The sequence below is a fragment of the Puma concolor genome, chromosome B1, assembly GCF_028749965.1.
Source record: "Puma concolor isolate L17-30 chromosome B1, mPumCon1.1.hap2, whole genome shotgun sequence".
Taxonomy (NCBI): Eukaryota; Metazoa; Chordata; class Mammalia; order Carnivora; family Felidae; genus Puma; species Puma concolor.
In genome coordinates, this window is record NC_141670.1 from 88551554 (window position 1) to 88566454 (window position 14901).

Consider the following 14901-nt stretch of genomic DNA (forward strand, 5'->3'; position numbering starts at 1 on the left):
CACCTTGTTAAGATAAACTGAAGCGTATTAAAATTTTTAAGACTTTATTTGAGCAAAAATCAATTTGAATCAGGCAGTATTTAATCTAGCAGATAGAATGGAGCTCAGAGGAACTATACAAAATGAAAGACTTTTATAGGCAGAAGGGAGCAGGAACAAAGAAGTTAGTGTAGGCAAAAAAGCAGTTGGTTTTTGCAAGGTTACTTTCATTTAAACAATGACAGAGATCTATCAGGCAGATTACCTAACTAGTACTAATCAAGTGATTCCTGAGTGGCTGGTTTAAAGTTCCATTACTGGGAGAGTTGAAACTATAATTGCCTTGGTTTGGTGTTGTGGAGCTTAGCATAAGTGACTCCATTTGGAGCTTATTGTCTAGTGTTTAACAACCATGAACATCAACTTTCTACTTGTGAATTTAGGTGGGTTTTTATAAAGATGGGATAAGACAGGTTTTCTCATTCTTTTTTAAGCTATGACATACTTGATATTAAAGTCTGTTGGGCTAATATTCTAGCCATTTGGTTTTAGGTTATAGAAAATTCATACTTATAGACCCAAGCTTCTGTGTACCTATATTAATAGCTATTTTATCTTCCATGGAATAAGAGAAGAGAAAAGTGTTTTGAAAATATGACTTCTTTTATTTTGTGGAAATGCCCTAAATGTATGAAATGAAGAAGAGAAATGTCTTTGTGTTCATATGTTTAGCTCTCCCGTTATGATTTCTTAGCTTTCCCATCTTCGCAATTAAATTATCTATATATGCTTGTTTGAGGATGGAGTCTGCCTCGGTCATACATCTTAGAGCTTTGAAAAAGAACTATAAGGGCTTAAAAGAGTATCCAGCAATCCCTTTAGATTGGAAAAAGAAGTCAAGGTTGCAAGGTGGTAGACATTTCTGGGTGGGGTGAGTAGAGTCACAAAGTCAAGGAAAGGAATCTGAATTTCTTTCTCTAGGGCCATAACTTTAGGGGGATATTTGTAATCCTGTCAAACTTGAAAGTGAACTATTTTGTGCCTAGAATACTTTTTGTCATGTAAGGGACCCAGAAAAGCATTCAGGACTTGGGAAAAGTGTCCAAACTGTTCTGCTGTTTAGTTATCCACTTACAATGTAATGACTGTATGTCTAAAAATGCAATTTCATAGTCTTGTGACTTGAGGATCTAGAGAGGCACATACCAGAAAACAGTAAATTGAAAGGAAGAAGTGAAGATTAAGAATCTATTAACTTTGATCCCGTTGTCGGTTCCTACTTGCCCTTGTGTGCAAGTATGAAGCCATGAACTCTAAAACTGAGAAATGCTATTGTCACACTTCTATTGTCCTATAAGCTTTGATTGACCTGCCACCACTACTAAAATCTGGATTCCTGAAGCCTAAGGCCATCTGGTACTTAAAGTCTGTTCTCACTACCCCTGACACACTTTGAGCTGCAAAATACTAAACTGTGGCTTCCACCCCTGTGCTTGTGTGCTATACTCAGTCTGGAATGTTCTTACACCACTTCACTAGGGCTAGACGTTAAGCATTTTTGAGGACTCAACTTGGGTGATGGCTTCTCTAGAAAATCTTCCCTGACTTGCCAGTCTGGGTTAGACCTTGCCTCTGGCTCCCATGGTACCCAGTGCACACTCCAGCACTGGCTCCTATGCTACATTGCACGAGTCTATGCTCCACTGTATATACTATGAGCTCCTTGAGGAGAATTAGTGTGGATTTTCCACTTTGTTTTCCCTAGTGGCTGACACGTGATAATCTCCTATATTGCTGGGAATGCAAAAATGGAAAAAAATAGTTTGACTGTAAACATACATCCACTTGTTGACTCAGTGATTATATTCTGAGTATTTGCCGAAGAGAAATGATTGCCTGGTCCCCAAAAGAACATGCATAGGCATATTTATGGTATCTATTCATAATAGCTATATATTGGAAGTAATCCAAAACCATCAACAGTAGAATGTATAGTGTGACAGTACAATAGAAAACATCAATAAAAATAATGAATTATTGTTACATACAACAGCATGGGTGAGGCTCATGAAAACAAAGCTCAGCAAAAAAAAGCCAGACACAAAATAATAAATATTGTATAATAGTTATACAGGCAAATATTAGTCTAGTGTGATGAAACAAACAAAACTTAGCAATGGTGATAAAAGTCAGAATAATGGTTGCCTTTACAAGAGAATGAAAGAGATGATATTGACTAGAAAAGGTGATAAGGAAACCTTCTAGGGTTCTAGGAATGTTTTATCTCTTGATCTTTTTATTGGTTCCATGGGTATATAAATATGTAAAAATTCACCAAATTATAGATTAAGATTTGTGCACTTAAATATTCATATGTTATACCTCTGTAAAAATATTAAAAAATAAAAAATAACTGGGGAAGCCTGGGTGGCCCAGTTGGTTAAGCACCTGATTCTAATTGATTTTGACTCAGGTCATGATCTCACGATTGTGAGATTGAGTCCTATGTCAGACTCCATGCTTAGTGTGGAGCCTGTTTGGGATTCTCTTTCCCTTTCTCCCTCTGCCCCTCCCCCATGTGCTCTCTTTCTCTCAAAATAAATAAACATTTAAAAAACAAAAAATAAAAAAAAATAAGAAAAATAAGAAATATGGCTTAATAGAAAAATGATTTGTTGGGGCTTTTGAGTATTGGAGATTTTCATCTCACAATAATTATTTGTTTATAATTTTTTATAATTCTGAGTTTGATTGTAGATATTTAAAACTTGAAACTTTGGTTTATAGTCATAAAATATATTTATAATTTATAATTCATTTATATCTTTTTAGGTTTTATCTCAACTTTGTTACGGAAGAAGTAGAAAATCCTGAGAAGTAAGTGGCCATATTTATTCTGAAATATTTATGAGGAATAAAATGTAAGATTATAGAGTTGAAAAAGTAGACCTAAAGAAGATCCTTAGTGTGGGCTAATTAACTTTATCATCATCATCATTATCATTATCATCATCATTTTCTCAGGGAGATAAAATTTTATTTGACTTTGTTACAGATTATATGTAAACAACTTTATTGTATATTCCACATTGAACACTAAATTATCTGATAACCTGAAAATATAAAGTTATCATATAGTTATGTTTTAGATAACCAATTTCATAAAAGTCTACATATGTTACATATGTTAGCATATGATAAGTCAGCTGCCCACAAATGTTCTGTAAGACATGAGCTCCAAAAATGGATTATTTCTAATAATTCATGTGAGTTTTTTCATAACTATTCTATTAAAGAGAATAATGCAGTTAATGAACAATTAGTTATGAAAGCCTAGAAGTGACTGTAGAATATTATAAGAACTTACAAATTTTAGTAGCTAGATGATTGCTTTTACTTTTTGTTCCTAGGTAATACTTTTGGTGATTAAGTAATTTGATGATGATTTATATAATATTCCTAAGATGAATTATTTTTAATTCAGGACTTAGACAAATGAATTTTGTGATTTGCATACAAACGCTTGACTTTATACAGCAAAACAGCATAACCTATGGGCAGAAGAGGGAAATTTTAAGAAGTACAGTGTAAGATATGGAAAGAATTATAAAGTAATTTAATTCATCTGACATTGATTATACATCTACCATATTTCAACCATTGTGGTAGAAATTTCTTACATGACGAAAAAACTTATATTTAAGATTTTATGGTCTAGTCACTTAGTCAAATGTGTAAACAAATGAAAGTAACATAGTATGATGCCATCATAGATTATTTACTCCTCTGACAGAGAGTAAAGGAGGAAACACTTAACTCTGTCTAGGGGGATATACCTATACCGAGTCTCAAATGATAAACAGGTATTTTTCAGGGGAGGAAAAAAACAGGAAAGAAAGAGAGAGAGAGAGAGAGAGAGAGAGAGAGAGAGAGAGAGAAAGGGGAAAGGGAGAAAGACTTTGAGAAACAAAACATGTACAAAGATGAGTCAGTATAAAATTGCCTAGACATCAGAGACGAGGCTCAAGTGTTCAACATTCACTTTAAGGTGGACTGAGAAATCCTGGGACTATGTCTGTCTGTCAGGAGATGGTAAGCCAGTTAGATCTGGCGAAGTATCACGTCAGAATTTTGAACACGCACACCAGCAACTAAGGTTGAAATGACGTCTTATACCATCTGATTCAACCGTGACACAAGTAAATATGTAATTTAAACATGTGAAAAGTTTATTTTATTGAGAAATATGAGAAATTTATGATAGTACTTTCATATTTAGAACTGGAATTGTGGTACAGTACACGCATTTACCGGGCACTAGTATCTTCTAGCATTCCTTTGAAATGATAAGCCACTTTCTGGCTCTAAATCTATTGATGGCACAGATAAAAAGGTTGCCCTATTTTTACTATTTTTGAGAAGTGTGTAAATGGCAACACAGAGAAAAGGCTGTTCTTACTAGATTTTATATATGTAAAATATTTATTGGATTTCCATTGCAAAGAAGAGATTACTATGGTTTATGTCTTTTAAGTTTAAAGGCATTTTAAAGAGTCTAGTTACTAAAAACTAGTATTGGAGAATATTTCTTATGAAAAAAAAAAGGCACACTGTAGGTTTGTGGATGTGACCTATAATGTAACATTTATTGTATGGTACATCGATGGCATAGAGATAGCTCATGTTCTCCTGTAATGGTATTTAACGGTTTAAATATAGGTCTATTTGCTGTGTATACACTACTCTTGTGTATATTGAGTATATTTTAAACCTATTTATGCCATAATTACCCTGATCTGAATTTCTGATGTATTCTACAAGAATAGTATGCTTTTCAAGATTCTCTCTTTCTTTCTTAAGGGTCTTATTTTCACACATTGATAATGTCTGTGATTCAGTATGTACAACTACTAAAGAACAGTGATGTATGGATTCAGTGGTTTTTTGTTGTTGCAAAGAAGTTTCCTCATCTCGAAAAGTGAGGATAATTGTAGCACTTACCTCATTGGGTTGTGGCGATGAGTTAATACGTATAAAGTACTTAGTTTAGGGACTGTACTTTTTAATCACTACATAATTGGTTGTTGTTACTATAATTATATTTCCTGATTGTGAGAACAACATAAAATGTTACTCACATAAGAGTATTTCCTAAGCGACAATATCCTAGCCAATTCTCTCCAGTGTTTTTGAAAGAAAAATGAAAAGTATTTCACACCTGTTGAAGCCTGTTCTATAAACTTTCAGCAGTGAAATTGAATATGTATTTTATGATCTCTCCTATTCTTATGTACAGATTTCATATAACATTTTATATTTAGAGAAAATAAGAGGTTTATAATAATTTAAAAGTAGCTATCAAAACTGATTTAGACTGATTATTATCACTGGTTATACCAGATGAAATGTTTTCATTTTCTGGAAATTATGATTTTGCAAACTTCATTAAATATTCCTAGAATACTTTTAATTTGATATTTTAAGGTCTTAAACTAAGGAACTTCTCCGGAGAAATTAAGTAAGAATCTGTGGAACTTGGGATCGAGATAATTAATAATTGCTAATACTTAAGGTGAATAAGGAAACCTCTGGTACCTTTTTGTTCTGTTATACAAGGTACTCAAATATTCAGTTTTTGTCTGAATGATTCTGTGTAAAATTTAGCTAACAAATTTATTTTCTCAAAGTCAGAATATGAGAAATCCACAAAATCCCCTTAATGAAAAGTAAAGATTAAATTTGTACTGTGTATTTATCAAACCAAAGAAGTTCAAGCTTTTAAGCAACATATTCAGTGTCTTAATTTTAAAAAAAATAACATTTCTCTATAATGTTGGCAATCAGTCCAGGTCTTTTAAAACTAAATCTTATTTTTTAAACACAAGGAATGATTTGGGAAATATTTATGGTTGAACATAGAGAACAGATGGTAAAATTATGTGAACCTCATCCAGATGTGTAATTTGTATTATTTTGTAGGTAGATACAGCTCCAAAATGTATTTAGTTACAAGGGAGAGTAATTAGAATTCCATCTCCTTTGTGACGTGCCAAGATAAATGTGTTTCCCAATCAGTCACGGGTGCATGTGTCCAGGTGTGCTGCAACGTGTAACTTTCTGGCAGCTGGTGAAATGAATCATCAGCTGAACATACAACACCTTTTACTATCCTTCTCCACCTAGGCAATAACATTTTGCTACAATTGTGCCCTAATAGAAAAAGTGATCATTAATTTAGATCACTGAAAATAACAATGTGATTTAAAATATATAGGATGTAGAATGAGGTTTCATGATCACAATTGACTGCCCTGTACATAGACTTTAATTTCAGTGGCGATTTTTTCAGATTACCTAACATCACTCTATGGAGTCATTTCTGAACTGCTATTATGAGAATGACTTATAGAACAGCTCCCTAAGTGTTACCACAAGTGAGAGGTAAACTGAGAGATTCATGGAATCAAAATAACTAGCTCATGACTTCTTTCTTCTGTTAGGTCTCAGTTCCTCTTTAAAGCTTGTAAAGCACTAATCCTAAAAATTGGGGCAAAATCCCTGCTATATGATTACATTTATAATGTTAAAAATGTTGCCAGTGTCCTTTTATAATGTTTTCTTCTCTAAGAGTGGCTTTGGATCTATGGGAGTAGCAATCTTTTAAGAGGCATTTAACATATTTATGTAAAATGACAGTAATTATCACTGAAACTTTTGTAATAATATAAAAATATTGCATTTAAAAATTATCTATAGCATGGTGGCTGACTCTCTAAGAGTAAAAATAGTATTTTGAGGAGTTGGAATGTCCAAAGTTTGGATCATGAAGGTGATAGAATCCCATAGAATCTCTGAAATTTAAAATGTCCCCCCATGAAATGAAATGGGTAGTAGCAATGATTGGTAATGTGTACATTTGTTTTTAAAAATCAGTGTTTTTATTTGCAAATATAATGAGTTTTGCCTTATGACATTATTTGTGTGGCGACAGTGCAATCTATCATTGTTCACAAAGTTACACAGTGCAAAGAACATATCATTGAGATGTATAATGTTTGTAATCCTGCCCTTCAATTGATAAATCATGTCTTGTGTTGATGAAAGCCAAGAAATGAATTGCTTTTCTTTGACCTTGGGGGTCTGAGATTAGTCAGTTTGTCTATTAGACTTGTTCCAGTGTTCTTCTCACTTCATTTATTCCTTCTGTCTTGAAGAGTTGGAAATAGTAGACTTGGTGAAAGTCAGTAAAGCTTGATATCATCAGTCATTTTTGAAGAACAGGCTATCAGCATGGTCTGAATAATCAACTTTAATAGAAGGTTTAAATAATCAGAGTGTCATGTTTAATTAATACTTTGCCTGCTTTCAATTTATATTAATTGATGCCTGAAAGTCATCGCACCTTGTACCAACGATAACTTAGAAGAGAAACTTGGCTTGGGAAAAATGCCCAAAGACCTTTAAGGTAGTGTAATTGATCAGACTGATTCATAAATGGTCGATAATCACGTAATTTATATTCAGTTCAAATGTTGCCATTCTAAATTCTTAGTATATATGTTTTTATTCCTATTGACTTGTATTAAGCCACTGTAAAGGCATTTATTAATAATATCATACTGTTTTATCAGGCCCATTGCTTATAGGACATGTAAAACTGGTAACCTGATTAAAAAAACACGGCAAAGCAAAACAATCTAAAAATCTTGTCCCAATGTGCTATAGCTAATTGCATGACAAAACATTAAAGGTTGATTTGAGGTCTTTTATTTTGCATTTTTGGCATTTTAAGGATGCAGTTTTCTATTAGAGGCAAATTTCATCTTTATATGTTTTATAGCTTTCTAACAGTTGCTAGAAAATAGCATATAATGTCTTGACTATGTATGTGTAGATTATAGTAATATTATGATTTTTTATTACAAAGCAAGGTTCTCTGCATTCTTAGACCATTTCTAGAGTTTATTTTACAAATACTCAAGTGATATATGTTCTTAAGGTATATAAACTAATTTCCCAGAAAATTACCTCACTGTAAATAAAGGCATTTAGAAAAATCTGGACTAGTAAGCAGAATTAATTTGTAAAAGTATTTGCTGGAGGAATCTCTCAAACATGATTCATTCATTTTATGCTAATTGAGTTAGTACATAAATTGAATTTATACCCAACTTAACAAAGATTTCTTTGGCAAAATGAGGCATCACTTTATTAATAACAATAAGGAATTGTTAGAATTATCTTAATATGTGACAGTGCTTCTCTTTAATCATTGATAATTGATACCTAAGTTAAGCTCATTCAATTTTGTGCATTTCTTCTGGAAATACATGTAAAAAGTTTTGTGAATCCATTTTTCAATATATTTCAAAATATGTGTACAATTATACTGGTTGAGCAACTGAGGCAGTTGGTCGGTATCTGGCCAGACGTCACAGAGAAGAGATGGTTCTATGTTCAGGGAACAAGGTTACCAAGTTACTCTTCCTTGCCTTTGCTCAGTCTAAAAATTTCTCACTGATGGGACATGTAGTTGATATTCCCTAGGATCGAAATTCTTGCATTTCTCAGTTTCACATGTGTCTTTATTAAGGATGCTAACCCCATTGTGTGGCCCAAAAATTTGAAGGTCAATGCTTTTGATTGTTTTACATCCTTTCGTAGTACTTGTATCTAAATTTGAATTTGAATTTTATTGGAGCTTATATTTTGAGTTTAGAATCATGAACTCATGTTTTAGGTACAGTAACAGCGGCTGTCTTAATTTTACTTTATGTTTCTGTTTCCTTTCATTATTTACAAAATAAGAGACCACAAATGGTATAATGAGTAGAATCAAAGAATTTGAGAATTAGAGGGGACCTTGAATACTATGTAATCTAGCTTTCCACCAGATGCATGAATGTCTTCTATAATATCTTTAAACAGATGTAATTCATATAACATAAAATGAGAATCTGACTATAACTTCCCTGACCTGGGCTACAATTATTTTTAACTTTCACATGTTGATTAGGAACCTGCTAATTTCTATGACCATCTTAAGGTTTGATGAATGTTGGTTGGGTGGCATACATAGGGTAGGGCAAATGTTTTGACTATAATAGGTACAACCCAGATGAGAAATTGAATGACATTAAGTCAGAGGTTACAGAGTTAGAATCCTTTTATCTGAAAGGAACTACTTTTGCAATCAGAAGTAAACGTCAGTCATTACATTGTCTCCTGTTTTTGAGTTCACACTTTAGCGACTCCCCTCATCCATATTCTCATTTATGGAAATCAGCTACTTTTCTCTGTGCCTGGATTTGAATATTAATGTTTGTACCCATAAAGTGGCTCATAAATACCTTATACATTCTGGGTTATACTTGGTGAAAAACTTCTTAGACCACTAATATCTAGTCTGTGGCCTGCTGCTTGGCATTCATTCAGATACAACGTTGTTTAAGATCCTCACAAAAATAGAATACCCTGTGTTGTTCTTTAGGCACAGAGACAATATGCATCCAGGCCATTATATCTGCACTGGCCAAACACAAGAATGGTTTTGTTACTTTTGTTCTAGTCATTATCAAACATTGACTCAGTTTATCGATCTACTCAGGAAAATGAGCAACTTTTGAATTTGTATAGGCACAAGCTAAAACAGTATTGCCAATGTAAACATCTAAAATGAGTCAAATGAAGTTGAGACTTTCCAGTAAAGAAAGATTTCCTTCACTTTTATGAACTGTGGAAATATTTACTTACTGAGTCTTTGAAAAGAGTACTCATTTAGAAAATCAAAATTCTAATGCTGTCTCCTCTTAACTAGCTGTTTGACCTTGGGCAGGCCTCCACGTTGCTTCTGAATCTTTGTTTACCAGTTTTAAATAGAGGGTGATAATCCCCATATTAAAGTTCTCATGGGGTTGTGAGGATAAAATATGTGAAATTCAAAAATGTTAATGAGTTCGGCAAGTAATACACAAATGCCATCTGCAACCAACACCCATATTCTTGAAAGATTACAATATTCATACTTTTTGAAAAAAAATGAGAGGATTAGCATAATTGTTTTATGAACAGGGGTGCCTCTTCTACACACATGACCTATTAATCAGCTTGAAAAGTTGTTCTGCATCATCAGCAAAGAACCCAATCATTAGTAGTTAAAAGGTTCAAAAGATGATGAGAACTGCTTTTTATTTAGTAGTCTCTGATCTCCCTTAGGTGGCAATATGCTCACTCATCATAATCAGAATATATTTCTTGGCAGATTTTTTTTTCCTTCAAAACCAAATATTTGTATGCCCACACCCACACTGTCACCGCCACACTGCTGGCTGATGGTGCGGATATAATGGATGGACTATTTGTACTTCCACTGCAGCGACTTATTTTTAGGTTCACGATCTTACCAAGAAACTCCTTTATGAAATCTGCCAAAGAAGGTTTTGACCTGAGTGGCTGGTGTCATGTATTTAAATTTTTATTTTTATTTCCGGAAAAGAAGCTATGGGATTATTCTAAAACAGGAGAACACAGGTGTTAGTTTGCGCCCCCCCCATATGTTTTTTTTTAAGATTTATGCCTAACTTAAAAATGCACGGCCTTCATTAAAAATATAAACAGTGTTTGTTGTCTGAGTGATAGATGGATTACAAGGTAGCACTTCAGATTCTTTTTAATAAGATGATGTATTTTATTTCCATTCCTCAGTTGAGAAAGTTGAAGCTTTGAGAAGTGAAGTAACTTTTCCTGGCCCTGTAATTAGTACATGAGAAGATTAGGATTATACTCCATGTTTGATATAATGTGATATAATGCATGGATCGTTTGGCTTCCGAGCTCATAATCTTTCCAGCATGTCAACTAGTCTCTTTGAGAGGCAAAGCAGAAGTGACCCATGGGTGTACAAAGTGTTGTAATGACTAAGAAAGTAACTTTGCTGTGGAAGAGGAAGTTGGAAGAAGAGTAAGATTTACAAAGGTAGAATAGAGAAATAAAACTATTTCAACAGGGGATGGGCATACACAAAGCCATGCTCTCAAGGAATAATGTGTAGACTGCTCTAGCTAAAGCAAAAGATTGTAAAGAAGAGTAGAAGACAAAATGGCGGTACGATGTGGATGCTGGTATGGGATGAGCCTCCATTAGAAGAATTTTGGACCTGATCCAGCAGCCAATGGGATGTGGTGAGTGGAGGTATGGTACAAGTTTTTGGTATATGAAGTTGTGTTTAGGGAAGATGAACCTGATGGCAGTTTCAGTGGATTTTCCTTTTTTTGACATATGTACAGTTTAAGGAGAGTTCTAATCTAAAAGGTCACATTTAAGTCTTGTTTTATGTTTATTTTCAATAAAAGCAAATGTCTGTGAAAAGTTAATTGCCCCCTGGACATAACCCATTATTATAGTCAGACATGGCAAATCATGTGATAGAATTTTCTGGCAAATAGCATCATAATGGCCACATTGTCCCAGCTCAAAGATATGAACTAAACTGCTTGGAGAACATGGATGAGTCAACGTGGTGTTCATATACTCTTGAAAAAATAGAGTTGTCTTCTTTTTTTTTCTTTTAATGAAAAAGATGGGATCATTTATTCTCTATGACAGAGGAAGAACAATTGAAATCAAGTTAAACGAGAAGAAAGTTCATTTTCAGATAAAATTATATTCAAAAGTATGGAAACGAGAATTGCATTAGGCGTTGGAAATCCCAAAATAGAGAAAAAAAGAACTTACCATTTAGCCGTGATTCTATAGATACTGGGGTGGAAAAATGAGGCAGACCAATGCCTAAGTTTGCTTCTAACTCTATATTTTGGTTCTACATTTAAGTCAGTGAATATATACGAACCAATGTGGGGCATCATGTACTGTGTTATGGTCTGTGTTATTGGGGGATGTCACATGCTAGGGAGATAAAGGAAACCCTTTCTTAAATTTTAAGGTCAAATAGAATCCTAAGTCAAATTTGGAAATATTTCAAACAAGATGTGTCAAAAACGTGACTTTCACATATTAGGTATTTGAGGAAAGGGTGGGTTAAGGAGGAGAGGGAAATAGCAATGCCATTACAGGAGAAGATTTGGGCTGGGAACCAACAAGCACAGTGAGATTCACGTTGGTGTTGTGGAAAGAGTTCTGTACCTGGAGTCTAGTGACTAAAGTTCTAGTTCTGGTTCTAGAGTTATGTAATTTTGTGATCATAGCTATATTATTTATCCTCTCTGAGCCTCTGACTTCTCAGCTTTGGAAAAAGAATGGTAGAGTATCAAATTATCAAATGTGTGTGATGATGAATCCTGACTTTTGTTTATTGTTCTTTATAATATGTGTCTAGAAGGTATAAAATGGTCTATAAACTTGTGTGCTGCAGGTTGTTGTTAGTACTAGTCTTTTTCTATGTGTTTCTTATTTGTCTCAAGAGTCTAGATATATATTATGAGGGAATTGCCTATGTAAAGAGGTATCTTCTCTGATAGGTCTATTACTTTAAGCATTAGACATTTCCAACAGTCCAGATGGATTTATTTATTCATAATAATAAATATTTTATGTTGCCTACCTAAGGAGAAAAAAGAGGGAGAGGGAGAGGAAAGGAGGAAAGAGAAAGAGAGAGAGAAAGAGAAAGGGGGAGAGATTTGTGATAACTTTAAAATATATACATTCATTGCTTTAGTCATCTGTTAAATGGATATTCTAATGCTTACCTTGCAGAGTTTTTATGAGAATTAGAAATAATATACCGATGCGTCTGACAATACTTTGCTCAGTGAGGACACTTGTTTAATGATAAACAATTTACTTCTTATTTTTGTTATGAAACATGTCATTAGCTTATTTGTAATCAAAGAGGGATTATCAGATCAGGATTTGTGAATTTGGCCAAACTGTTTGTTTGTTTGTTTGTTTCTTTCTTTCTTTTGCACTACTTAAATGTTGGGTTTGAAATCCCATCATTATAAGGTAAAAGACACCCTTGTTTGAAATACTTTGCCACTGGAATCACAAATTCTCTCAGTCTCAGAGTTAGGCATTTCTAATCTCTCATACTGGAGGTTGTTTTTCAAAAACATATAGTGCTTTGTTGGTTTTCTAAGGAGGCATGCTCATAGCTTTTAATGGTCAGATGGTTTACCCGGATAACTGTTTACTACTGTGTCATTTTCTCATTTGTCCCTTTTCTCATTTTCTCTCTCTCTCTTTTTCTCTCTTTTAAAGTTAGATGTGTGGAACAGATAGGGAGAGCTATCTGTGGCAAAAGCTTTATAATAATCGATACTAATGCATAATAGTTGAGAATGCAGTGATCAAATACCATGGCCACCGTTTCATATAGTGAGATATGCAATATTACAGGGAAGATAATTTATGAAATTAAGTCTGTGGCATAGCACTCAGATATTTCATAATATGTTACACTAAAGCTTTTGACATATATTCATATATCACAAAATAAGAGAGACTAAAGATTATAAAGCATGACTTTGTGAGCAGAGTCATTTCTAGAGCCTCGTTGGTTGCCTCATCACACAGCTTTATATAGACCCCTCATGTCTCACTTCCTCCAAAGTATCTCTCCTGTTGGCCTTTCATGATGTCACCTTTTAATTTTTCCCTGACATTCTACTGTCACGGTATTCTTTTAGGGATAGATAGCAAGGGACGCGAAGATGTCTCTAAATTTCCAAGTTGTTTCAGTTTTCACGTTACCTGTGTGCACATAATAACTAGTTCTCCACTCGTTTACCTTCTTCCATTCACATGCTGGCATGGCTGGCCTAGTTTATTAGACTGACTCACTGTTACAATTAAAAACACAGTGAACTTGACCTTGAGAAAATATATCACAAAGGCCTGGGATTTTTGAATCAGGAGGAAAGTAGCCATCAAATTTCCTATCCCTTTCATTGTAAAGATAAAGAGTTGAAGCCAGAGAGATGGATTAATTTGTCTGCGTTTACATTTGTTTATGTTTAAAATACTGATCCCTTTCTAGTCCTCTTTTCAAACATTTAGCCTTGTTGACTACAGATCTAAGAGTGATGGATATGGCAAGATTGTAGCCTCGAAATTAGCTGGGGGAAGAATGTAATCATTAGGAGTGACCTGTATGTTATTTGAGAATGGAACAAAACTGCCTTTTAAAATGTATAAAAGCATTAACATTTGCCTGCATTCGACTTTCTAAAGCTGTTTTTCAAACACGTAATGAAAGGGGTCCTATGCTAGCTGAATTAAATAATCTATTCCAGGTCGTTTATTGAAGGTCATTTGGTTACAAGATTAAAACAGAAACTTTATGACTAGGAAATGCTGAAATGTTAGGATCCTGTAGGGAAATAGCTACTTTTTATTTTCTCTAACATTTTTACAGATAAAACCGATTCTTAAAATAGTTCTGATATCTCTTTGGGGGGAACAATATTTAATTTTTCTGTATTGATATTGTCAAACAATCAAAATCTCACTTCCCATATTCTGGCCTGAGGCAAGCAAAAGAGAAATTGATATAGAAGACACGATTAACTTCATTTTGAGCCAGAAAATGACAAAAGAAATGAGTGAGATAGATAGCAAGAGGAGATCATGATTCGAAAAAGCTGTTTTGTAGCTGCTCAGGGTCCGGTGGAAGAAAGGTTAAATGTATTTTAAATGTACGTAAGTGTTTAGCTATTCGATCCTCTTAATGCCACGGCCTCTGGCCAAGGAGAGGTGATCAGTGGCAAATGCCGAGAGAAGACAGCTGCAGATTGAACTCAGCAACGTCCCTCCCTGGTACACGGAGCCCTTTGTCTTTTTGGGCCACAACCTGAACTCTGAACTGCAGTGAGAGAGACAGCTTCAGCCTGGATATGTAGGTGCTTTCAAACCATCAAGTTTATGATGCAAGTCTGACCAGGCAGGGCCAGAGTTTCCTGTTCTCCA

General features: G+C 34.1%; 1 protein-coding gene across 2 annotated transcripts in view; it reads left to right on the forward strand.

The window, feature by feature from the left end:
• Positions 1 to 14901, forward strand: part of SLC7A11 (solute carrier family 7 member 11) — a 125697-nt gene that overhangs the window by 26563 nt on the left and 84233 nt on the right. For both annotated transcript variants that reach the window (XR_015250217.1, XM_025921735.2), the window contains exon 6: positions 2812 to 2856. Coding sequence is in view for 1 of the 2 variants with exons in the window: in XM_025921735.2 (XP_025777520.1) it covers positions 2812 to 2856 (45 nt within the window). In the remaining variant the exon portion in view is untranslated. The remainder of the gene's footprint in view (positions 1 to 2811; positions 2857 to 14901) is intronic.